We start from the raw sequence: 27588 nt of genomic DNA on the forward strand, positions 1-27588 counted from the left end.
CAAAGCATAAAAGTAAAAATTCATGAATCCATACTGATAAATAAATGTGGGTAAACAGACAAGTCTCCTGTGCATAAGAATTCCAAATGATTTCTATGGGTACTGTCCCCTGTGGAGGAGGATAACTTCCCCATCTCTTAATGGGGACTGCACATAGTGACTTCCTTCTGAAGAACAACGATGGAAGTGGGGGGGAAAGAGAGTAACTTAGCTGTGAAAGTCAGCATTGCTCCATTCAGCAACTGTTAAAAAAAAAGCTGAAAAAGAGATCAGACTTTAATTAGAGATATGAGTGAAGCTGATTTGGTTAGGACTAAGGTAAATCAAACTAAAGGGTAAAGGATGATACTGACTGTATTTTAAAACTTCAACTTCTGTGTGAGACAAAAAGAAGAGATGTTTACTTGATACAAAATTTATATTTTCTCTAACACTGTCTAATTTAACTTGTACAGTCGGCTTATTTGAACACCATAAATGCATGGAACCTTGAATAGGGAGTGAGAACTTGTAGGTTTGTACTGATTAGAGTGATGCCCAGATACATCCCAGAATAACATGGACAGAAGATTTAAAAAAAGGCATTTGCAAAGTCCCCTTGAAGGACTGGGGAGAAAGAAGGAAATATTAAACTTCCTCACCTGGGGAAGACTTGATAGTCTCCCAAGCACTGGGGACTGCCAATTTGTAGGCCAGCCCCTCTATCATGGAGCTTGCCCTTATGAAACTCATTCCCACAAAGAGACGCTAAGCCTACTTAGGATTATGCCTAAGAGTCATCCCCAGGGAGCCCTTTTGTTGCTCAGATGTGGCCTCTCGAAGCTAACTCCACAGGTGAACTCACTGCCTTAGTCCTACATAGGACACGACACCCCAGGCTGTCTCCCTGGCAATGTGGGACAGGACTCCCAGGTATGAGCCTGGCCCTGGCATCGTGGGATTTCAAATATAGTATCTAGGGGTCACTCCAGAGGTTATACTTATGTAGTATATAGATATTCCTTTACAGTTTTTGGTGTATTGGAGCAGCTAGAGGAAAATACCTAAACTGTTAAACTGTAATCCAATAGCCTTGCTTCTCGGAGATGGCTGAATAGTACAGAGCTTTTAAGGTGTGACCATGTGATTGTGAAAACGTTGTGGCTGACACTCCCTTTATCCATCATATGGACACATCAGTAAGAAAATAAAGACAAAAGTACATAAATAATAGGGAGGGATGGGATGCTTTGGGTATTCTTTTTTACTTTTATTTTTATTCTTATTTTAATTTTTTTGGAGTAATGATAATGGTCAAAAATCTATCGTGATGATAAATGCACAGCTATATGATGATACTATGAACACTGGATGATTATATGCTATGTGAATATATAAAATATCTCAATTAAATTGCATTTTAAAAAAGAGTAACTGTCCAGTGGAGAAACCTAGCAAACACCACTGCAGCCAGGTGATCAAGGTTCACGTCAGCTGTGATAAATCATATTGACAGCATGCACACTCTCGACATAAGGTGATGAGAATGGCACTTTCTTCTGTGTTCCTCCTCCCAAACGTTCACAACCCCTATTAATCTTTGAGAAAAACATCAAATATCCTCAACTGAAGGATTTTCTTCAGAATATCAATCAGTAGTCTTCAGAATTTTCATGGTAAAAAATAATAATAACATGGAAAGTCTAAGAAAACTGTAACAGTCTAGAATTGCCTAAGGAGACATGACAAACTATATGTAATTTGGAATCCCAGAACAGAAAAAGGACATTAGGTAAAAAGTAAGGAAATAGGAATAAAGTATCCGCTTTAGTTATGCATCAGTGTGCGTTCATTAGTTGTGACAAGTGCACCACACTGCTGTGAGATGTCAACAGAAGGAGAAACAGGGTGCAGAATATCGGAAACTCTATTCTCTTCACAACTTTTCTGTAAACCTAGAACTACTCTAAAATAAAAAGTTTATTAAAACAAAAATTACCGGCCCTAAGACCATAAGTACTACAAGAAAAGAACTTCTCAAGTAGCTGGATTCAGTAATTCTAGCTATAATATAGAGTATGAAAGTGCATCATTCATTTCTGTGCTGCACCACATCCAATCGCAGACTACTGATTTACATATCCATATCCACTTGATTTCACCAACCCATAAACACCATATGAGTGAGGGCTGTCATCTATTTTGTCTGTATTGTTTCCCCAGTGACTACAACAGTGCATGGCACATAGTATATGATCAATAAATACTTGCTAAATCAATGAATAAAGAAACTATTTCAGAGAGCTTAGAATAAAAATATAATGAATGACATTGCAAAACATAAATGAGAACTAGCAAACTGAGACCAGGGAAAATTCAGATGAGGAATTTGAAATTTGGAATATGGCTTAATTTTATGTACAACTTAGTCCCTAGGCCTTTCCAAGAGTTTGTCCATCCCAAATTGGCATCTGTGAGGATTTTGGTGGGTGAAGACTGGGATCTCATGTTGCCTTAGTCTCTAACTGAATGGCCTCTTTAAGCAAGTCACTGAACTTCTCTGTGCCTCTTTTCTCATGTGGAAAATGAGGAAGTTGAATTACATTATCTGTATGATCCCTCCCAATCTCTGAAGGCCTCTACATACAATAAGTAAAGAAATGAGTGGTACAGTGAGTTCTCCTACCCTTCACCACTCCATACACACAGCCCTCTCCTCTCTCCCTATTCACTGGCCTCACAACTCCGTTCCACTGCTAAATTTTAGATTTGAACCTTGTGACCATTTCCCCATGCTCTGTTTTCTGGGTTGTTTATTCTTTTACAGTACTTTGATTTTGCATTTTTGGCTTATGATGGCATTTGCTCAACATGAATTCGAAAATGCTTTTGCTTACACCACTTCTGAGAATTAAAAACAGGCATGATGTGAGTGTCAGTGTTGACTATTTAGGGACAAAATGAAACACACAAATTTCTAAAGTTAAAAGTAAATTTGGTTACAAAGGTAACTAATACTTTTTTAAGAAGTACAATTATTGGAGTAGCTAGAGGGAAATGCCTGAAGCCAATGAACTGTAATCCAGTTGCCTTGATTCTTGAAGATTATTGTATAAACATATAATTTTTATGGTATGACCGTGTGATTGTGAAAACTTTGTGACTAACACTCCCTTTATCCAGTGTACAGACAGATGAATAAGAAAATAAAGACAAAATATCAATAAGAAATAGGGGGTTAGGAGGGATGGGATATTTGGGGTGTTCTTTTTTTACTTTTACTTTTACTTTTATTGTTACTTTTAATGTTTGTAGAATAATGAAATGTTCAAAATCGATACGATAATACTGTGAACCATCAATTGTATACAATTCATGATTATATGGTATGTGAATATATCTCAATAAAATTTCATTTTAAAAGGCTGGTACAATTACAAAAAAGTGCTATCATCAATTGAAACAAATGTTCCGCACCAAGGCCATGCGTTGGTGGTAGGCTGGCATAAACAAATCCTGTATGTTATGCATAATTGGTCTGTAACCCCACAGCTTCTCTAATTAAAAAAAATTTAAGTAGAGTTGATCTTAATCTTACCCGACAGCTTCTCTAATTAAAAAAAAATTTTAAGTAGAGTTGATCTTAATCTTGTAATATATATATAGGTTGTGAAAAATTTTGTAGGATTGGTTTTAAAAGAAACAATCATTCTTATTAGGAATTAACCTTTGCATTTAATCTAGTCTATAATATTTTAAAAATAATATACATTATTCTTCAATTACTGTTATTTATTGACAAATTTTGTCAGTACAGATTGCCATTCTGGATAACTGAACCCTCAAAAATCTATTTTCCCTAATTTACTTTATGTCTGTAGATTTCATTTGATTTTTAGCAGGCCCCTTATGTAAGAAAGTTATTATATAGGTAAAAGTACTTTTTTTACAGTAGTTAAATGTATATCTTCAGAGAATATAAATTTTTTAAAAAATATTTATTATTGTGGATCAAAATAAGTCACACATATTCTAATACTTATTGAGACATTTTGTTTAGGGCTTCACAATCTATAGTATTATACAGAAAACAATGTGAAACTTTCTAGCATATGGAGACCAGTTAAATTATTTCAAAGCACACTAACATTGAGATTGTGTGGTGATTTAAACTTAAAACTACAATTAACCTCATTATATGCAGTTTAAAAACAAAAACAAAGACCTAAACTTTGTGAACTTTTAAGAAATCATAAATCCTAATATCTGTTCTGGGCTTCTGTTGCTCAAAGCAACAAAATTTATCCTGCTATGGAATATAATAAGGATTCTGTTGTATATTAAAGAACTATTTGACTTCACCCTCCAAATATAGGCTTCGGTTAATAGTTAATACAAGTACTTCTGTATTTTCTAGCTTTGAAAGAAGGAAAAAGACCCTTTAGTAATGTCTTCAAATAGTGAGAAATTCTTAGCCTGAATGAATGCATTCAACCCATTAGAATGTGAAGGGGTTGATAAAAAAAATGGTATGCAAGTTAGCCTTTTTTTCATACTTTGAATTGGTAATTATCAACCTCACATGACTCTTAGAAACTATGTGCCCAGATCACGCTTCCTTCTAAAGGGAAACTAGAATGTCTCACAAATCAGATGTAGGCATCACACACCGAGTAAAATGTATGACATATGCCCTACACAGCAGACATATGCCCTACACAGCAGACATATGCCATAACATAGCAGACATATGCCCGACACAGCAGACATATGCCCTACACAGCAGACATATGCCATAACATAGCAGACATATGCCCTACACAGCAGACATATGCCCTACACAGCAGACATATGCCCTACACAGCAGACATATGCCATAACACAGCAGACATATGCCCTACACAGCAGACATATGCCATAACACAGCAGACATATGCCCTACACAGCAGACATATGCCATAACATAGCAGACATATGCCCTACACAGCAGACATATGCCCTACACAGCAGACATATGCCATAACACAGCAGACACATGCCCTACACAGCAGACACATGCCCTACACAGCAGACATATGCCCTACACAGCAGACATATGCCCTACACAGCAGACATATGCCATAACACAGCAGACATATGCCCTACACAGCAGACATATGCCATAACACAGCAGACATATGCCCTACACAGCAGACATATGCCATAACACAGCAGACATATGCCATAACACAGCAGACATATGCCCTACACAGCAGACATATGCCATAACACAGCAGACATATGCCATAACACAGCAGACATATGCCCTACACAGCAGACATATGCCCTACACAGCAGATACATGCCCTACACAGCAGACATATGCCATAACACAGCAGACACATGCCCGACACAGCAGACACATGCCCGACACAGCAGACACATGCCCTACACAGCAGACACATGCCCTACACAGCATCTGAAATGGGTGTAGGAGAAGACTAGGAAGGAATATATCTTTGGCAAGTACAAGTCCATAAAGCCGTTTGTGGAGGTCTAAGACCCCTCAAATGACAACTATTGATCAGAAGTCGCTATTGTTGACAGCTCAATGGCTATGAATCTGACTTAGAAATATCCCACTGACTGAATCACCAACACCAACACCTTGGTTTGGAACGGGGGAACTTACTTTCTCATCTGAAGACTGACACAACCCACCCAGACTAATTTGAAAGAGACAAATAAGATTGCTGCTGAAAAGCATGGCAGAATCTTTTTGCAATTTAAAAACAAAAACAAAAACACTGGCCCGGTAAGACTAAGAGATTGTCAACCTGGCAGAAATAGGAGCTGGGGTAAACATAAGTAGCTATAACAGCTTGTACACTGCTTAAAGAAGAATAATAAATACTGAAGTTTCAATTTTTGTTTGACAGCTGTGGCTGTGTCTTACAGAGCATGTGATAACTTTCTAAGCATAGTCAACTCTTACAACTTGACCAAAATTTGTTACACTGGGAAAGAGGTAACAAGCATACAAGGGTGATGGAAATATATTTTAGAATTAATAAAATGCTATGACCTTAATTTTGTGAAAGAATCTACTTAGCTAAGGAAGAAACTAGAACACAATTCTTGTTGTAGAATACTTTATGCTTCTGATGGTACAGAATCAATATGCTTAGCAAGCTACTTAGCAAACATCTCTTGCTATTTACCAAATGAAGAGGTCAGAATTCTCAGAAATCTAACTTGTAGAGGATTCCATAAGAATGATAAGAGAATTCAGTCTTCGGGCCCACTGTGCTTTAATTTGTCTTCTCCTGTATGTACCCCAGTGGTTTCAGGGTGCACTTTAAGATAGGGTGGCTCCTGTTCTCATCACTTTTAACAATTATGGCGCTTTTTATTACTATCAAGGACCTGTGGTGCAGACATCAATCATCCCACCAGAGACTGTCCCACAGGGCCAACCAGGTCTTTTTATCTCACTCAGTAGAAACCACATGATAAAGTCTCAAGTCCTAGCAGAGGACACTGAGGAGAGACCACTCATTAGGACATAGAAAAAAGCTGAGACTTTAAAACCATTTGACTAATGTTGGCCAAAGTTAACTTTGGAAGTGAATGTTGTTCGCATCTCCTTTTTCTCCACCACCCGCACCGCCTGACAGCAGCCAAACCTCTGCGATTGCAGAAGCCATAGTGATTCACACTAAACGTTTATCACATTCTGAGGTGAGGGCGGTGGGGGCTGGAAACCCTTTTTCCTCTCTCTGATATCAAAGTCATCCAGAATTATTCACTGTCTTGGGAAGTATTTAACAAACTACTTTGATAGATTCCCAAAGTATTTTATTATCTCTTGAAATGACAACAGACTGCATCCAGAATTATTCACCATCTTGGGAAATAGTTAATAAGCTTCTCTGCTAGATTTCCAAAGTATTTATTACCTCCTGAACTGACACAGACTGAAGACAGTGGGAGAAGGGTGTCTAAGTAATCAATCTGAGTCAATCATTTTTTAGAGCTATGTTTCTTACCTAGGAAGCCTCACCATTTCCATGGCTTCAACTACCACCTGTCGGCTGATACCCAAATCACATCAACAGACCTTACCTCGAAGCTCTAGAACCATAATTCATTCTCTTAAGGAACTCAAGCCTAAATTTGAACATATCTTTTCCCAAAACTTGTTCTTTCCCTTTCTCATCTACTTTCTCAACCAAGCCAGAAACCTAGCAGCCATCTTTAACTACTCCCTCTACTTCACCCCTAAATCTAATCAATCACAAGTGCTAGCATCCTGCTCAGTCTTCTCCACCCTACTGCTGTAGCCAGGCGTTCATCATCACTTGCTTGCACTACAATAATGGACTTCCAACTGGTTGGCAGTTTTGGCCCCTCAAATGCATTCACTACACTACTCCCAGAATGAAGATCTTTCTAAAATTCCAATCTCGTCATTTCTCTTCATTAAAACTCTTCGTGACTCTTCACTACTTATAATGAGCATCGTGTATACGGCCCTTCAGTAGGCAATCTACCTCCCTCTCCAGCTTTATTTTTCCATTCCACCCTGCCCAGCCTTTCCTTTTGTGCTGTATGCTCCAGCAGTAGTGAATTACCTACTTCTTAAGTGCAAGAAATATCCAAGTAGTTTTCAGCACCCATATCTCTACATGTGCTGTGTTATAAAATTCCCCCACCCCCACTTCAATTCCTTCTGTTGCCTGAATGCCTGATGTACTCCTTCCTCTACACTAACTGAAGTCCTACTTAGGGGTCATCACCCAATTCGGGACAAGTTTACTTCCCTCCCTGTACAGGGTTAGTAGTACATAATATCAAAACCCTTACACATTATTACAAATACATATCTATACTTCTGCCTCCCCTGGGCAGTACTCGGTAGGGGCAGAGACCATGTTGTACTTGGTTTTACACGACATGCCTAGCAAAGCTCCCGGAACACTGTACAGTCAATAAATATTGGCTATAATAAGCATGGATTCTCAAATGTATTCAACTACCAAAATATTGATAGCCATAACACCCAGATTTATCCTGAAAAATTTATATAAATTGATATCAATCTAAGCATATCTTCATCAGATGATCTGAAATTGAAAGAGCCAAAATATCCTTTTTCTCCAGTTAGTCTTGTTTCAGCTCCTTCAGAAACCTAAAGGTCTTCGCTCAGAAAAAGATTTCAAAAGCTATTTGTGTGTGAGAACACGAGTGATTTCTCAGTGTTATTAGATCCCTTCTGTGGAAAAAGTTACGGGAAGTTCCCTGGGCTTATGGCTGTGGTTGGTGCTCATGCTTTTAGAGACGTGTCCTCTCGACTCTGTCAGAGACCAGGGAGGGGAGTCTGTGGCTCTGAGGCATCTGCATGTGCTGACACCATTCCCCACACTGTGCGTGCAACACACACACACACTGGGCCTGGAGAACCGTGCATGCTGACATTACTACCTAAAGGCCTGTGGGGTCCTCGCCCAATTCCAGACAAGTTAATCACTGCCTTCCCTGGACAGAACTAGTATAACATAATATCGCAACCCTGACACAGCATTACAAATACATATTTATACATCCGCCTGGGTAGTGGAAATAAGTCTGGCCAGGAGCTAAAACCCTAGAGCTAACTGTGGTAAAAAAGTAAAATAGAGAAGTCTCTATTCTGAACTTACATTATTTAAATGAAAAGTAGCTAGAGGAGGAAGTGGTAACTCTGAGAACCTATTATGTGTCAGAAACAAATTTTGGCATTTAAAATATATTATCTAATTCAATCCTCTCAGAAACCCTACAAGGGCCGGGCGGCCGCAGGGTTCTCACCTGCATGCCCAGGGCCGGGGGCGATGCCCACTGGACTGGTGCCTGCCCGTGCAAGACAAACAAACAAAAACACCTATTTAAACACCCTATGGGATGGCGTCCTTATTGCTTCTCCTTTACAGGGAAGGCACCTGCCTGATGGGATGACTTATTCCAGAGTGCACAGATACTGCACGCCAGCCGGTGTCGGCACCCAGGTGACTAGCACACTTCACAACTATGACCGTGTCAAATAACAAAGAAGCTTACAGGTGACAATATTTTGACAATATTTCTATCCCCCTAATCTCCAAGTAACTGCATAATATGAGGACTTTAAAAAATAGCAGATGAATAGCACTGCAGAGAACAGAGCAGGATGCAGTGGTTTAGGGCATTTAGAGCTCAGGCTCTAATTCAAGGACCAATCCAGTCTGCACCTCAGATGAGCTATGTTTCTTGGCTAATACTTCATAAGATGAATACAAAGATTAAGTGATAGAATACATGCAAAGCCCTTAATAAAGATTCAATAAATAGCAATATTAATAAATTAACAGCAGAAAAAGCAAACAAAGAAAAAATTGCAAAAACAAAACTGTCACTTACAGAAGCCTGCAATCTTCCATCTTCCTTCATAGCAAGGTAACGGTTCGCACACACCCCTTTGATGGACACAACCCCTCTCTCTTCTGCTTGAAGTTGTAGTTTGACTGTAAATAATTGGGGAAAGAAGTGACCTTTGTAGCATCACAGAGAAGAAAGCCAGCTCCACGACACTGATGCAATATAAAGACACTGGGGCGAAAGTGGGCACAGGGAAAGAGGCGAGGAAACCGCGAGGGCAGCAGGGCGCAGAGCCGCCTGAGCCCCCCTCCCTGGGCCCAGCCCCCGGCCGACGGCAGGACCATCTGTTCTGAGGGGCACCCATGATCTCCCCTCACGTCCCGTTAACTGTTTTAAAGCTTTAAGTGAACATATTTTAAGAGTATAAAACTCCAAAACATTTATGATGGAATTCCAGGCTATTGCCAATGTTTAAACATCTTTAAAAGTCATTTTTAACCAATTCTTTACAAATAAAATATAATCTGTTTAATTGCTCCTTGTTAGCTTCTGGTTTTTATTTCTTTGACTTCTTCCATATCTTATTGCTAGCCTTCCTTCAATATAATACCAGTAAATGCCTTTCTTTATGGAGGGTTGTTGATGTATAGTGTTTTTTATTGCAAATATCCTCATAGAAGAAAGACAAAATGCTTATAACAAAAAATACACTACATATATAATGTAACAATTTTTATAATAAAACAAAATTGCTTTTACAATGTGATTTTCAGAATGTAAGATCTGGGCACGGATGTCATATCTGTTCACACTATACTATCAATATTTAGCAGGATTCAAGAGAACAAAAGATAATTGTTACTTGGTTAGGATAATAGTGCTTTATGGACAAACAATTATCTTACTGATTCATCAATTGCTTCACACTAATGCAAGCTGTTACTAGGAGGGGAAACAATGTACATGGGGGTGGTGGGAGGGGTATATGGGAAACCATGCTTCCTGTGAAATTTTCCTATAAACCTATAACTACTCTACAAATAAAGATTTTTTTTCTAAAACATTCTGGAATTACTACTAATTGAAATAATGTTAGATATGAAAATGTAATAGTAATTGTACTTTTTTTTAAGTTTTCCTTATTGGACAATATATAGAACAATTTACTATATATAGGTAAAATGAGACATGATATCTTGGATTAGCTTTTAAATAATCATACAAAAAAATACACAAACTTTTTTATAAAATGGAAGGAATAAATACAGAAGCATTGACCAATGTGTAGACATGACAATGCTCTATAATTGTTGGTGGCACAGGAGTTCATTCTTTTATTCTCACTGATCTCATGAATGTTTCAGAATTGCCATTTTAAACAAAAAGTCTTGGGATCCGATTGACTAGTTAATGGCTTACGCCGTCCTGCACACCAGGCCCCCAGACTCCTGCGAGCACAACATCCGCGGAGCCTGCAGTTACCAGACACAATTCTTATTGGGAAGATAAAAATTAATACAAAGCAAAAATAACTTATACAGAGAAAAATGAATGTAACCAACATATGAAGCCTGAGCAAGAAGGGTCTTTTTCACAGCATCACTATGAAATAACTATAATTAACCAAATATATCAGCAGAAAATAAGCTTTATTTTACCAATATATCCCGATACCTTAATGACCATGAGCAAATCCTCCCATCACCTCCCAAGTGACCTAGACAATCTATATTAATAATCAATGCATCTGCATCTCTTTTCAAAAAACCAGTTTTATTGAGATACAGTCACAGTCCATACCATCCATCTAACTTCCCCCTTTCAACCACATACACAAAATATAATTCAGTACTATTAATAACACTCACAATAATATGCTCCCATCACTACTATCCATTTCCAAACATTTACAATCAACCTAAATAGGTATTATGAACAAATTAAGCATCAGCTCCCCATTCTCTATCCCTCATTTTATCCACTAGAAACCTATATTCTAGATTCTAACTCTATGAGTTTGCTCATTATAATTAGTTCATAACAGTGAGAGGATACAATATTTGTCTTTTTGTGTCTGCCTTATTTCATTCAACATAATGTCCCCAAGGTTCATCCATGTTGTCACATGCATCAGGACTTCATTCCTTCTTATAGCTGAACAACATTCCATTGCATGTATACACCACATCTGTTTATCCACTCATCAGTTGATGGACACTTGGGTTGCTTCCATCTTTTTGCAATTGTTCATAATGCCCCTATGAACATAAATATGCCAATGTCTGATCATGTCCCTCCTTTCAGTTCTTCCAGGTACATATTAGTACATACTTAGCTTCCTGAGGAACAACCGTACTATCTTGCACAGCTGCTGCACCATTTTACATTCCCACCAGCAGTGAATGGGTGTTCGTATTTCTCCACATCCTTTCCAATATTTTAGTTTTCTGTTTTGTTTTAACAGTGGACATCCTAGTAGGTGTGAAATGATATCTCGTATGGCTTTGATTTCCATTTAGCTAGTGACACTGAGCATCTTTTCATGTGCTTCTTAGGCATTTGTATTTCCTCTTTGGAAAAATGTCTACTCAAGTCTTTTGCCCATATTTTAATTGGGTTGTTTGTCTTTTTGTTGTTGAGTTGCACGATTTCTTTATATATGTAGGATGTTAAATCCCTATCAGATATGTGGTTTCCAAATATTTTCTCTCATTGAGTAGACTGCATTTTCACTTTAAAAATCTTTGAAGCACAAAAGTTTTTAATTTTGAGTATGTCCCATTAATCTATTTTTTCTTTTGTTCTTGTGCTTTGGGTGTAAAATCTAAGAAACCACTGCATACCACAAGACATTGAAGGTGCTTCCTACATTTTATTCTAGGATTTTTATGGTCCTGGTCCTGATATTTAGGTGTTTGATCCATTTTCAGTTAATTTTTGTATAAGGTGTAAGACAGGGGTCCTTTTTCATTCTTTTGCATATGGATATCCAATTCTCTCAGCACCGTTTATCAAAGAGACTATTCTTTTCAATTTGAATGGACTTGGAAGGCTTGTCAGATATCAATTTGCCATAAGATGTGAGGGTCTTTTTCTGAACTCTCAATATGATTCTACTGGTCAATAGCTATCTTTATGCCAATACCATATGTTTTGACCACTGTAGCTTTATACTATGCTCTAAGGTCAGGAAATATGAGTCCTCCAACTTTGTTCTTTTTTTCAAGAAGGTTTTGGCTATCCAGGGCCTCTCAGTATTCCAAGTAAATTTGATGATTGGCTTTTCCATTTCTTCAAAGTAGACTGCGTAAGTTTGATTGGGAAAGCATAAATTAATTTGGGTAGAATAGACAGCTTATGATACTTAGTCTTCAAATCCTTGAACCTAGAATGCCCTTTCACTTATATTTAGGTCTTTGAATTCTTTTAGCAATGTTTGTAATTTTCTATGTACAAGTCCTTTCACCCTTGGTTAAATTTATTCCTAGATATTTGACTCTTTAGTTGCTATTCTGAATGAATTTTTTTTCTTGATTTCCAACTCAGATTGTTCAGTACTAATGCATAGAAACACTACTGATTTGGGGATGCTGATCTTGTATCCTGCCACTTTGCTGAACTCCTTTATTAGCTATCGCAGCTTTGCTGTAGATTTTTTTAGACTTCCTATATATAGGATCATGTCATCTGCAAATAGTGAAAGTTTTACTCCTTCCTTTCCAATTTGCAGACCTCTTATTTCTTTTTTTTCTACCTGCTCTAGCTAGAATTTCTAGCACAAGTTGCATAACAGAGGTAGCAGTGGGTATCCCTGCCTTCTTCCAGGTCTTAGTGGGAAGCCTTCAGTCCTTCCCCACTGATTATGATGTTACCTGTGGGTTTTTCATACAAGCCCTTTATCATGATGAGGAAGTTTCCTTCTATTCCTATGTTTCTAAATATTTTTATCAAGAAAAGATGCTGGATTTTGTCAAATGTCTTTTCTGCCTCAACTTAGATGACCATGTATTTTTCTCTTCATTTTGTTAACGTTATTTGATGATGTTCTTATGGTGAACCACCCTTGCACATCTGGGATAAAACCCACTTGATCTTGGTATATAATTCTTTTTTGTGCTGTTGGATTCGATTTGCAAGTATTTTCTTGAGGACTTTTGCATCTACATTCATAAGAGAAATTGGCTGTAATTTTGTATTACAAAATTACAATTAAAGATCAATGCTTGATCTTTATCTGGCTTTTGTATTAGGGTGATGCTGGCTTCACAGAATAAGTTAGGTAGTATCACCTCCCGTTCAATTTTGTGGAAGAGTCTAGGAAGCAATGGAATTAATTCTTCTTGGAATACTTGTTAAAATATGCCTGTGAAGCCATTTGTCCTGGGATTTTCTGTCTTGGGAGCTTTTTGATGACTGATTCAATCTCTTTACGTATAATTAATCTGCTGAAGCCTTCTACTGCCTCTAGAGTCAGTGTAGGTTGTTCATATGTGTTTCTAGGAAGTTGTTCACTTCTTCTAGGCTGTCTAATTTATTGACATATAGTAGTTCATTGCATCCTCTTAGGATCCTTTTCATTTGATTGGGATCAATAGTAATGATCCCCTCTCATTCCTGATTTTATTTATTTACATCTTCTGTCTTTTCTTCTTTGTAAATATAGTTAAGAATTTGTCAATTTTATTGTTCTTTCCAAAGAACAAAGTTTTGGTTTTGTTAATTCTTTCTATTGCCTTTTTTAATCTCAATTTCATTTATTTCTACTCTAGTCTTTATTACTTCTTTCCCTCTGCTTGCTTGGGGATTAGTTTGCTGTTCTTTTTTCTAGTTCTTCCAAATGTATAATAGGCCTTTGATTTTAGCTCTTTCTTCCTTTTTAATGTAGGTGTTTAGGGTTATAATTTCCTTTTCAGCTGTGCTTTCAGAAGTTTTGATATGTTGCGTCCTTATTTTCATTCATCTGAGATATTTACTGAATTATGTTGCAATTTCTTCTTTTGCCCACTGATTTACGCTTAAGAGTGTGTTTAGGACTTCCGGAGAAGACGGCAGCTAAGTAAGACGCGCGGATCTTAGTTCCTCCTCCAGAACAGCTACTAGGGGAGTAGAAACGATATAGAACAGCTCCCGGAGCCAAGACAGAGATAAAAAAGACAGCGTACACCATCCTGGAACAGCTGGCTGGCTGGGAGAACCAGCTCCGGTGAGATCGCGGAGGGGCGCGGGCTTCCCCGGGCCGGGGCGGCAAGCGGCTGGAGTCCCTCCCTTTCTCCTTCCCGGGCCAGCTGGAACAATTGGACAGGCGGTCCCCTCAAGCCGCGGCGGCTGGCGGCCCCCACACGTGTGGCCCCCCGGACCAACTGGGAGAATTGGATCGGAGATCCCCAGGCCGCGGAAAACAGTGACCGGGGTCCCTTCCAAACACGTGACTTCCCGGTCCGGGTGGGAACGGTGCACTCTCCCGGGCCGCGGCGGCTGGTGCCCTCCCGCCACGCTTGGCACCTCGGGCCGACTAGGAGATTCAGACGGGCACTCCCCCAGACTGCGGCGGCCAGCGACCTTCCCCGCGTTCAAATCCACAGGCCAGCTGGCACTCTTCCAAGCCGCTTCAGCTGGCGAACCTCCCCCACGGCGAGAGTTTTCCAAAGTTAAAGGACCCACAGCACCTTTTACTGGTGGGACCCGCAGACAAACGTGTGCCACGAGCACCACCTACTGGGCAGGATAAGAAAAACAGAGCCCAGAGATTTCACAGAAAAATCTTTCAACCTGTTGGGTAAAACACCCAGGGAAATCGGACTAAATGCCCAGACGCCAGCAGAAGATAACAGATCACACTCAGAAAATTGAAAATATGGCCCAGTTAAAAGAACAAACCAATAGTTCAAATGAGATACAGAAGCTGAGACAACTAATGCTGAATATACGAACAGAAATGGAAAACCTCTTCAAAAACGAAATCGATAAATTGAGGGAGGACATGAAGAAGACATGGGCTGAACATAAAGAAGAAATAGAAAAACTGAAAAAACAAATCACAGAACTTATGGAAGTGAAGGATAAAGTAGAAAATATGGAAAAAACAATGGATACATACAATGATAGATTTAAAGAGACAGATGATAGAATTAGTGACTTGGAGGATGGAACATCTGAATTCCAAAAAGAAACAGAAACTATCGGGAAAGGAATGGAAAAATTTGAACAGGGGATCAGGAAACTGAAGGACAATTTGAACCGCACAAATATACGTGTTGTGGGTGTCCCAGAAGGAGAAGAGAGGGAAAAGGAGGAGAAAAACTAATGGAAGAAATTATCACTGAAAATTTCCCAACTCTTATGAAAGACCTAAAATTACAGATCCAAGAAGTGCAGCGCACCCCAAAGAGAATAGACCCAAATAGGTGTTCTCTAAGACACTTGCTAGTTAGAATGTCAGAGGTCAAAGAGAAAGAGAGGATCTTGAAAGCAGCAAGAGAAAAACAATCCATCACATACAAGGGAAACCCAATAAGACTATGTGTAGATTTCTCAGCAGAAACCATGGAAGCTAGAAGACAGTGGGATGACATATTTAAATTACTAAAAGAGAAAAACTGCCAACCAAGACTCCTATATCCAGCAAAACTGTCCTTCAAAAATGAGGGAGAAATTAAAACATTCTCAGACAAAAAATCACTGAGAGAATTTGTGACCAAGAGACCAGCTCTGCAAGAAATACTAAAGGGAGCACTAGAGTCAGATACGAAAAGACAGAAGAGAGAGGTATGGAGAAGAGTGTAGAAAGAAGGAAAGTCAGACATGATATATATAATACAAAAGGCAAAATGTTAGAGGAAAATATTATCTAAACAGTAATAACACTAAATGTTAATGGACTGAATTCCCCAATCAAAAGACATAGACTTGCAGAATGGATTAAAAAACAGGATCCTTCTATATGCTGTCTACAGGAAACACATCTTAGACCCAAAGATAAACATAGGTTGAAAGTGAAAGGTTGGGAAAAGATATTTCATGGAATTAACAACCAGAAAAAAGCAGGAGTGGCTATACTAATATCCAACAAATTAGACTTCAAATGTAAAACAGTTAAAAGAGACAAAGAAGGACACTATCTACTAATAAAAGGAACAATTAAACAAGAAGACATAGCAATCATACATATTTATGTACTAAACCAGAATGCCCCAAAATACGTGAGAAATACACTGCAAACACTGAAAAGGGAAATAGACACAGATACCATAATAGTTGGAGACTTCAATTCACCACTCTCATCAATGGACAGAACATCTAGAAAGAGGATCAATAAAGAAATAGAGAATCTGAATATTAGTATAAATGAGCTAGACTTAACAGACATTTATAGGACATTACATCCCACAACAGCAGGATACACCTTTTTCTCAAGTGCTCATGGATCATTCTCAAAGATAGACCATATGCTGGGTCACAAAGCAAGTCTTAACAAATTTCAAAAGATTGAAATCATACACAACACTTTCTCGGATCATAAAGGAATGAAGTTGGAAATCAATAATAGATGGAGTGCCAGAAAATTCACAAATATGTGGAGGCTCAACAACACACTCTTAAACAACAAGTGGGTCAAAGAAGAAATTGCAAGAGAAATTAGTAAATACCTCGAGGCGAATGAAAATGAAAACACAACATATCAAAACTTATGGGACGCAGCAAAGGCAGTGCCAAGAGGGAAATTTATTGCCCTAAATGCCTATATCAGAAAAGAAGAAAAGGCAAAAATGCAGGAATTAACTGTCCACTTGGAAGAACTGGAGAAAGAACAGCAAACTAATCCCAAAGCAAGCAAAAGGAAAGAAATAACAAAGATTAGAGCACAAATAAATGAAATTGAGAACATGAAAACAATAGAGAAAATCAATAAGACCAGAAGTTGGTTCTATGAGAAAATCAATAAGATTGATGGGCCCTTAGCAAGATTGACAAAAAGAAGAAGAGAGAGGATGCAAATAAATAAGATCAGAAATGGAAGAGGAGACATAACTACTGACCTCACAGAAATAAAGGAGGTAATAACAGGATACTATGAACAACTTTACACTAATAAATACAACAATTTAGATGAAATGGACGGGTTCCTGGAAAGACATGAACAACCAACTTTGACTCAAGAAGAAATAGATGACCTCAACAAACCAATCACAAGTAAAGAAATTGAATCAGTCATTCAAAAGCTCCCTAAAAAGAAAAGTCCAGGAACAGACGGCTTCACATGTGAATTCTATCAAACATTCCAGAAAGAATTAGTACCAACTCTCCTCAAATTCTTCAAAAAAATCGAAGTGGAGGGAAAACTACCTAATTCATTCTATGAAACCAACATCACCCTCATACCAAAACCAGGCAAAGATATTACAAAAAAAGAAAACTACAGACCAATCTCTCTAATGAATACAGATGCAAAAATCCTCAATGAAATTCTAGCAAATCGTATCCAACAACACATTAAAAGAATTATACATCATGACCAAGTAGGATTCATCCCAGGTATGCAAGGATGGTTCAATATAAGAAAATCAATTAATGTAATACACCATATCAACAAATCAAAGCAGAAAAATCACATGATCATCTCAATTGATGCAGAGAAGGCATTTGACAAGATTCAACATCCTTTCCTGTTGAAAACACTTCAAAAGATAGGAATACAAGGGAACTTCCTTAAAATGATAGAGGGAATATATGAAAAACCCACAGCTAATATCATCCTCAATGGGGAAAAATTGAAAACTTTCCCCTTAAGATCAGGAACAAGACAAGGATGTCCATTATCACCACTATTATTCAACATTGTGTTGGAGGTTCTAGCCAGAGCAATTAGATCAGAAAAAGAAATACAAGGCATCAAAATTGGAAAGGAAGAAGTAAAACTATCACTGTTTACAGATGATATGATACTATACGTCGAAAACCCGGAAAAATCCACAACAAAACTACTAGAGCTAATAAATGAGTACAGCAATGCAGCAGGTTACAAGACCAAGATTCAAAATCTGTATCATTTCTATACACTAGTAATGAACAAGCTGAGGGGGAAATCAAGAAACGAATCCCATTTACAATTGCAACTAAAAGAATAAAACACCTAGGAATAAATTTAACTAAAGAGACAAAAAACCTATATAAAGAAAACTACAAAAACTGCTAAAAGAAATCACAGAAGACCTAAATAGATGGAAGGGCATACCGGGTTCATGGATTGGAAGACTAAATATAGTTAAGATGTCAATCCTACCTAAATTGATTTACAGATTCAATGCAATACCAATCAAAATCCCAACAACTTATTTTTCAGAAATAGAAAAACCAATAAGCAAATTTATCTGGAAGGGCAGGGTGCCCCGAATTGCTAAAAATATCTTGAGGAAAAAAAACAAAACTGGAGGTCTCGCGCTGCCTGACTTTAAGGCATATTATGAAGCCACAGTGGTCAAAACAGCATGGTACTGGCATAAAGATAGATATATCGACCAATGGAATCGAATAGAGTGCTCAGATATAGACCCTCTCATCTATGGACATTTGATCTTTGATAAGGCAGTCAAGCCAACTCACCTGGGACAGAACAGTCTCTTCAACAAATGGTGCCTAGAGAACTGGATATCCATATGCAAAAGAATGAAAGAAGACCCATCTCTCACACCCTATACAAAAGTTAACTCAAAATGGATCAAAGATCTAAACATTAGGTCTAAGACCATAAAACAGTTAGATGAAAATATAGGGAGATATCTTATGAAACTTACAATTGGAGGTGGTTTTATGGACTTTAAACCTAAAGCAAGAGCACTGAAGAAGGAAATAAATAAATGGGAGCTCCTCAAAATTAAACACTTCTGTGCATCAAAGAACCTCATCAAGAAAGTAGAAAGACAGCCTACACAATGGGAGACAATATTTGGAAATGACATATCAGATAAAGGTCTAGTATCCAGAATTCATAAAGAGATTGTCCAACTCAACAACAAAAAGACAGTCAACCCAATTACAAAATGGGAAAAAGACTTGAACAGACACCTCTCAGAAGAGGAAATACAAATGGCCAAAAGGCACATGAAGAGATGCTCAATGTCCCTGGCCATTAGAGAAATGCAAATCAAAACCACAATGAGATATCATCTCACACCCACCAGAATGGCCATTATCAACAAAACAGAAAATGACAAGCGCTGGAGAGGATGCAGAGAAAGAGGCACACTTATCCACTGTTGGTGGGAATGTCAAATGGTGCAACCACTGTGGAAGGCAGTTTGGCGGTTCCTCAAAAAACTCAATATAGAATTGCCATATGACCCAGCAATACCATTGCTGGGTATCTACTCAAAGGACTTAAGGGCAAAGACACAAACGGACATTTGCACACCAATGTTTATAGCAGCGTTATTTACAATTGCAAAGAGATGGAAACAGCAAAATGTCCATCGACAGAAGAGTGGCTAAACAAACTGTGGTATATACATACGATGGAATATTATGCAGCTTTAAGACAGGATAAACTTATGAAGCATGTAATAACATGAATGGACCTAGAGAACATTATGCTGAGTGAGTCTACCCAAAAACTAAAGGACAAATACTGTATGGTCCCACTGATGTGAACGGACATTCGAGAATAAACTTGGAATATGTCATTGATAACAGAGTCCAGCAGGAGTTAGAAACAGGGTAAGATAATGGGTAATTGGAGCTGAAGGGATACAGACTGTGCAACAGGACTAGATACAAAAACTCAAAAATGGACAGCATAATAATACCTAATTGTAAAGTAATCATGTTAAAAAACTGAATGAAGCTGCATCTGAGCTATAGGTCTTTTTTTTTCGTACTATTATTATTTTCATTTTTTTCCCCTATATTAACATTCTATATCTTTTTCGGTTGTTTTGCTAGTTCTTCTTCTAAATCGATGCAAATGTACTAAGAAATGATGATCATGCATCTATGTGATGATATTAAGAATTACTGATTTCATATGTAGAACGGAATGATTTCTAAATGTTGGGTTAATTTCTTTTTTTTTTCTTTAATTAATTAAAAAAAAAGAGTGTGTTTAATCACCTTATATTTGTGAATTTTCCAGTTCTCCTTCTGATATGAGCTCCAGATTCATTCCATTATGGTCAGAGAAAGTGCTCTAACATCAGTCACGTGATTTTTATTGAGATGTATTTTGTGACCCAACATGTGGTCTATCCTGGAGAACGAGCCATGAGCACTGGAGAAGAATACGTACCCTGCCGTTTGGTAGTGCAGCGTTCTGGATATGTCTGTCAGGCTACCTGGATGCTACACAGCCCCCTGGCCTCCAGAGCCCCCAGAACATGTGTTTCAGACAGTTCCTTCCTGTCCACTGGCTGTTCTGAAGGAGAAGTGAGTCCTCGAATTCCCTACCCTGCCATCTTCCTGAATGTTCCCCTGCATCTCGTTTTCGTTCACTGACTAGGTAAACCCTGCCAAGGCAACCCTGGAGACCCAATCACTACACTTTCTTTCTGCTACTTATCAACAGACTGGTGGTCCCATCTCTTACCCACCACCTTGTCATGCATATTACTGGTCATGAAGGACAACAGAGGTATTGATATGTGGCTAGATCAGTACCGGTGACTCAACGCCACAATTAATGTAATCATTACATCGTTCATGGAGCTGTATAGATTTATCAGGTAGACTACACTAGGACACTTGAAAAGTGTTTCCATTTGCATATGACTTAAAAGTAAACTTTTAAAAATAAAACGAGCCCAGAACAAGAAACTCTAAGCCACAAAATACGGATTTAAAAAACACACAAAAATATCAGAAAGCTGAGACACAATGAAATCCAAATAAACTGAATTCCATATACAAACTATCCATTCCCCCAAAAAAGAGATGCACAGCTTCTTTCATCTCTGACATGGGGAAAAATAACTTTCCAAAATAGGAGGTATGGACAAAACAGCTGAACTTTTAACAAGCTTCCTGCTAATGTGAGGAATTAGAATTCTGATTTGCCTGAATCCAAGAGCAGTCCCACACCCACCTGCCAATTCTTCTCTGTGCGGCTCAGCTCGCACTGAGGGCAAAGCCCAGGGACACAGCAAGGGGCTAGGAGAGTCCTCCTGGAGCACTGCTGGCTTCTGCTGAGTGCAAAGCAGGGGTCCAGGGCAGGCTGGGAGAGGGAAAGGAGCTGAGAAAGAGCACCCTGAGAAGCATCGAGCCTTCACCAAATGCCAGCCCACACACAGCAGAGTCAGCAGCACGCTGGAGAGGCCTTCCAAGGCACAGAAAACCAGGGACAGAGTTTGGGAGCAAACTGACCTCCCCAGAAAACCAAAAAGTTTGCAGTTGGGCTTTAAAGTGAGAGATCTTCCACAGCTCAGAAAGATGGTAGCTGGGATATAAAGTATAAAGAAATCCCAGTAGTTTGATGGTATTTGGTGTTCAGATGCCAAGCCCTGCTGAAAAGAAAATCCTGATCTCACTCTCAACACATATGAAGCCAGCAGTGAACAAAGACTGCAAAAAAGCTGAATCCTAGGCATCTACAGATTATATTAAAACTCGGTGTCCCCAAACCCCAACCACATGGCCTATCAGAGGAAAATGTGCTTTTCTCTGAGCGTAAATACTATCTGCCTCAGTCTCTACTGATCATTTACACACAGTGTCACCAAGCAATCAGACACTGCAAGAGCGGTACAGAAGTAGACTATATCCATAAACCAAGAGAACAAATGCTCCAAAGAAGCAGACCCACAGATAATCCTAATGTTGAATTTTGCAAAGAAGACATTTAACACAGAGAAAAATAAATTAGTAGAAATGAACACCAAAGAGTTTACAACCATTTGGTGGCCATGAGATGATATTTTACTTCCATATACCTTTTAATATTTTCTAATTCTTCTGCAGTGAGCATACTACTTTCGTAAAAAGGAAACGACAATGTCAGAATTGTTCCAATTTTAAAATAATCTAGAATAAAATACCAAATGTGTAAAATATTAAATATGACTATGAAAATAAGCATATTTATGAGTTGAAAGAAGACAAGAGGGAATTTCTAAATTAAATGGCATTTCAGAGACATATCAACCAAATGTAACGTGCAGAACTTATTTGGATTCTGATTAGAACAAAGCAATTATAAATATATAATTGTTGTCAATATGTGGTGGCTACGTAGAGGATCATAATCCTGGTCTACCTACTTTTATGTACTGTGGTGGTCTGAAGCCGTGTGTACCCCAGAAAAACGAGTTCTTGAATGGAATCCACTCCTGTGGGTGTGAATGCACAAAAGAAGGGCCTTCTGAGGAGGTGTCTTCAGTTAAGGGGTGGCCTGAGCCATTTCTGGAATCCTTTATAAGCAGAATGAAGTTCAGACACAGAACAAAGCTCCAGGAAGGAAGAAGCTGAACTCGACGAAACCCAGAACAGAAGGGGGGTCGGGGGACGGCACCGTGTGCGATGTCATGTGAGAACCTAAGGACGAAGAATCAGCAGGGGCCGGCACCAGATGGCCAGTCTTAGGGAAGAAAACACTGCCCTGATGCGTCCTTGATATGGACTTTCTTTTAACCTCAAAATCGTAAGCAAATAAATTCTCATTTGTTTAATTCAACCCATATCAACTTGGTATTTGCTTGAGGACCCTAGGAAACTAAAATACATATACTTAAAATTTCCCCAAATGAGAGGTTGTTTTTGGTTATTAAAAAAAAAAAATGACCAAAGGTTGTTCACTGGGTAACTAGAGTTAAATTTGGATAGCTATAGGACAACCTAAATAATGAGAGAAAATACGTAGAAATCATTATCTGGTAATGGTTTACTATCTAGAATATATAAAGAACACTTAAAACTCAAAAACAAAAAAGGCAAACAATCCAATTTAAAATGGGCAAAAGACTTGACTAGATATTTCTCTACAAAAACGTATACAAATGGCCAAGAAGCAAACGAAATGATGTTCAACGTTATTAGGGAAATTGAATTCAAAACCATGATTTAGTAGTTCAAAAGCACCTGCAAGGCTATTACTGAAAAAATGGAAAATAACAACTGGTGGCATGGATGCGGAAAAATGTGAACCCTCATACATGGCTGGTGGGAAAGTTAAATGGTACAGCTACCATCAAGAACAGTTTGGTGTTTAACTTAGAATTATATATAACCCAGCAATTTCTACTTTTAGGTATATACCCTGAAAACAGGGAACAGATATGTGGCTACCAATTTTATAACAGCATTATTCATAATATTCAAAAGGTAGAAACAACCTTTTGTTGTTCATCAACAGACGAATGGATAACAAAATGTGGAATATATTTACAATGGGATATTATTCGGCCATGACAAGAAATGAAATTCTGAATCGTGGTACAACATGGGTGAACCTTGCAGGCATCAGTTTGAGAGAATCCAGTCACAAAAGAACTAATATTGCAAGATTTCACTTACATGAAATACCTACAATAAACGAATTCACAGAGACAAAGTAGATTATAAACCAGATGCTGTCGTTGGGACAGGAATGGGGAGTTGTTGCTTAATGGGTACAGAGTTTCTATTTGGGATAAGGAAAAAGTTTTGGTGATAAATGATGATGACAGCACACTGTGAATATAATGACTTTTTCTTTTTTTGTTTTGGCATGGGCAGGCACTGGCACTCAAACCCGGGTCTCCAGTATGGCAAGCGAGAACTGCGCCCGCTGAGCCATAGTGGCCCACCCTTTTTGTTTTTTTTTTTTTACTTTTTTTCGTGAATGTAATTAATAACCCAGAATATACACAATCACGGATAAAACGGGAAATTCCGCATTGTATATACATTACAACAAAGAATGTTTTGTTTTGTGTTTTAATTCGGATGGCAATGGGATGGAGAGACATGAAAACCAGGCCCATGTTGCAGACAGACCCTTCCAGACACTGTGCTGGATGTCCTGTGCTGTGAGCACGCAGCAAGCCGTCCAGCACCCTGGTTGCCACCACCCACTGAAATGAGAACTGGTGTGTCCGAGCATTTGGTCCTCACTGTCCCACGCTGGGCTGGCTTCACCGGGAGGAAAGGTAAATAAAGCCACAACACCTGATATTTGGAAGACCTAAACAAGCAAAGCCACTGGATCTTACTTCATGGCAAAAGCAGAAGCCAAACACAGATTTCATTTGCTTGATTTCCTTGTCTATCCCTCTCTCACAACCGTGAGCTTCTTGAGGATAAGAACTGTCACTTCTTTATCTCTATATTCCTGGGAACAGCACCGTTCCGGGCACACAGAAGTGTGCGTTAAGGTCAGCTGGATGGAAGAGTCTCATCAGGAGTCAGGCAGGGAAGGAGATAATGTCAGGAAGGTAGTGTGCCTCCTGGAGTTCCTGCTATGAGAATGCAGAAAGGACACGTCCCACCATTAGCCCGGAGACAGGACCCATTTCCAAGAGAGCGCACCGGCTACCTTGCGAGGACGCGCTGTGCTGGCCATGTGGTGGAGGAGGAAAGCACGGATGGCCAGCCAGGCCTGGGGCAGGGCGCAGCCGCCCCTGCTCTGACCGCCAAGTCCTGCCGGTGCCGACCGTCCCCCTTCACCAACAGAGACCAGAGGTGAGGAGAGAGGACAGGAGGACGAGAGGCTCCGCAGGCCAACTTCTTAAGAGGCAAAACTAGAGCGCTGAGGGATGTGGCCACTGGAGTGACCAAACCAGTAAGAACAGGAACAAAGCGCCGTAGATGACCAGTTCGCGTTTCCTGGCAGGAGGGGGCATGGGCGGGGAAGGGGCGTGGGAGAGGGCCTGGACCGGGGAGTGGGCGGGGAGAGGGGGGGAAGAGAGCGGGGAGGGGGCGTGGGGGCGGGGGAGAGGGGAGGGGGCGTGGGCGAGGAGTAGGCGTGGGGTGGGCGGGGAGAGGGTGTGGGAGGGGGCGTGGGCGGGGAGCGGCTGGGCCGCGGTACAGGGCTTACAGAAGGCTCTGAGCAGCAGCTAAACCCTGCTGCTGTTTTGGCCTGGGTTTAATCCAGCGATAATTCATTAAGGCACACATTTGTTTTTACCCAGTTCTATGCAATATTTTACATTTAAAAAGCTTTAAAAACGAAGACTGTACTAACAGATCCTTCTAAACTGGACCTCTGACCTTGATTTAACCCCCATCACTCCAGCAAACTGAGGCTACCCCATAGATTTAGAGTTTGGTGAAGAATGGAAGTCAACAATTTCGACAAAACGTAGATTTCTGTAATCTTTCTAAATTTTTTATATTAAATCAGTAAAAAATGAACTTGGAAAACAGTATGCCATCCAACCTTAAAATGCAACATTTTTTTCTGTTGTAGCATAAAAACAAAACCACAAACCATGAAACTGAAGATTCTCTCATAGGCGAGGTTTTAGAGATCGCTTAACCTAATCCTTATATTCTCACATTGTAAACCATACCTACAAAATCCACAGCAAGGGTTATCCAACTTACACTTCAAAATCTTTAGCAAAGGGGTACTGGCACAGTTTGTCCAATATGATTTAGAAATGTAAGCAAAGGAAAGAAACTCTGATCATCATGAGTGCTCAGATGTCCAACTGCTCACACCATTAGCACTCGACATATCAAACGGTGCAACGCAAAGACAAGTTGTTATTTCAGTGTCATCACCATTGAGGAAAATATTTTGAAGTCCCGATTTTGGAATTTTCTTCAGACCCTGAATTGTTTTATTGCACATATGCTCAAGGTGATAAATCTTAGAATCATAAAATATCAACTTACTAGGATTACGAAGGACTTCAGATATCAGTCCAGCCCCCTCATTTGTCAGCAAGGATGCTGACATGTAGAGGATTATCCCTGTGAACGAATTAAGTTTCTGGAGACAGTAGAAAATGGTGAATATGTTTATTCATTCACTCAATAAACATTTATCAGTAGCACCCATGCGCCAGGTGCTGTACTCAGCAGCAGGAGGAACAAAGAAAAATGCAGCATCAGTCTTGGCCATCAGAGGACACGGTACTGTGGAGGGAAAAGGGGTGGTGGACAGAAGGATAACTCAACAAGCTCAATTCTGCAATTGCCACGAGAGAAATAGACACAGCTCCCTTAGGAGCACTCAGCGCACACCCAAACCACACTGGGAGATTAGAAACCTAATGAACTAGCATGAGTTAGTTGGGAAAAGAGAGAAGAGCAACAAAAAATGAACAACATAAAAAAGTTCCAAAGGAGGAGAGAAAGCACAGCACACTCAAGAACTTCGGTGGTCTGGAACGGCTGGCACGCTCGGTGTAACGTGCACGTCACGGAAAAGGGACTGGAAGAAGAAGCTGGAGAGATGAGGAGGTTCTGGGTAATATTTAAAGCAGTTTGGCAGTATGAAAAGATGATTTGAGGGGTGAAAAAATGAGAACTTTTAAAGAAACAGTGGAAAGGGAGAGAAGTTAATGAATATGTAACATTATATCCAAAAAATCCAGAATGAACATGTAACCTTATATCCACAGTTTTAGATATAAGGGAATAAAGATAGGGAGGTAAGAAGAAGGAAGTTAGGAAGAGATGTGGGGGGAAAAGGAAGAAGTAAAGGAAGGAGGAAGGTGAGAGGAGGTTCAGTGTGCCCAAGGGTTTTCTCTGTCTTGGGTAACTGGGCAATTGTTGAGATGGGAAATACAAGAGGAGAGACAGGCTGGGGAGGGAAGATGTGAGATGTTCCATTTATAACCTACTGAAACTGAGATACTTGTAGAAAATTCAGACAGGGATATCAGGAAGAGGGTCAAAAAACAAATCTGTGCTGGGAGTAAAGATCTGCAGATCTGAGCAAGCAGTGGCCAGCGACCTTGGAGTGGGCACTGGCTGACCTAACCTGGACCGGAAGACAAAGTCCTTGAGCTCTTCCAGAAGACAATGAGTGGGCAATGACTAAAGGGGAAAGGATCTTGAGTAACATCAAAGTTTATGGAAGGAGTAGAAGAAAGTAGAACCTGCAAAAGAGTGCTCAATCCAAGCCAGGGCAGTAGGATATTTATATACCACCTAGTATACGTGTACACACACACACACACACACACACACACACACACGTACAGGTTTGGAAACTAAGGGGAAAAAACTTATTATTTGCAGATGATATAATTTTCTACATTAAAAATCACCTCCTTGATTGGACCCTGGAACAGTAAAAGGATATCTGGGAAAAAGTTGTAAAAT

The 27588-nt window shown here is 39.3% G+C and overlaps 1 protein-coding gene across 1 annotated transcript in view; it reads right to left on the bottom strand.

The window, feature by feature from the left end:
* Positions 1-27588, bottom strand: part of FGF2 (fibroblast growth factor 2) — a 91505-nt gene that overhangs the window by 14004 nt on the left and 49913 nt on the right. Inside the window, exon 2 of the mRNA XM_077140110.1 lies at positions 9397-9500. Coding sequence (XP_076996225.1) covers positions 9397-9500 — 104 coding nt within the window. The remainder of the gene's footprint in view (positions 1-9396; positions 9501-27588) is intronic.

This window comes from Tamandua tetradactyla, chromosome 22, assembly GCF_023851605.1.
Source record: "Tamandua tetradactyla isolate mTamTet1 chromosome 22, mTamTet1.pri, whole genome shotgun sequence".
Lineage (NCBI taxonomy): Eukaryota > Metazoa > Chordata > Mammalia > Pilosa > Myrmecophagidae > Tamandua > Tamandua tetradactyla.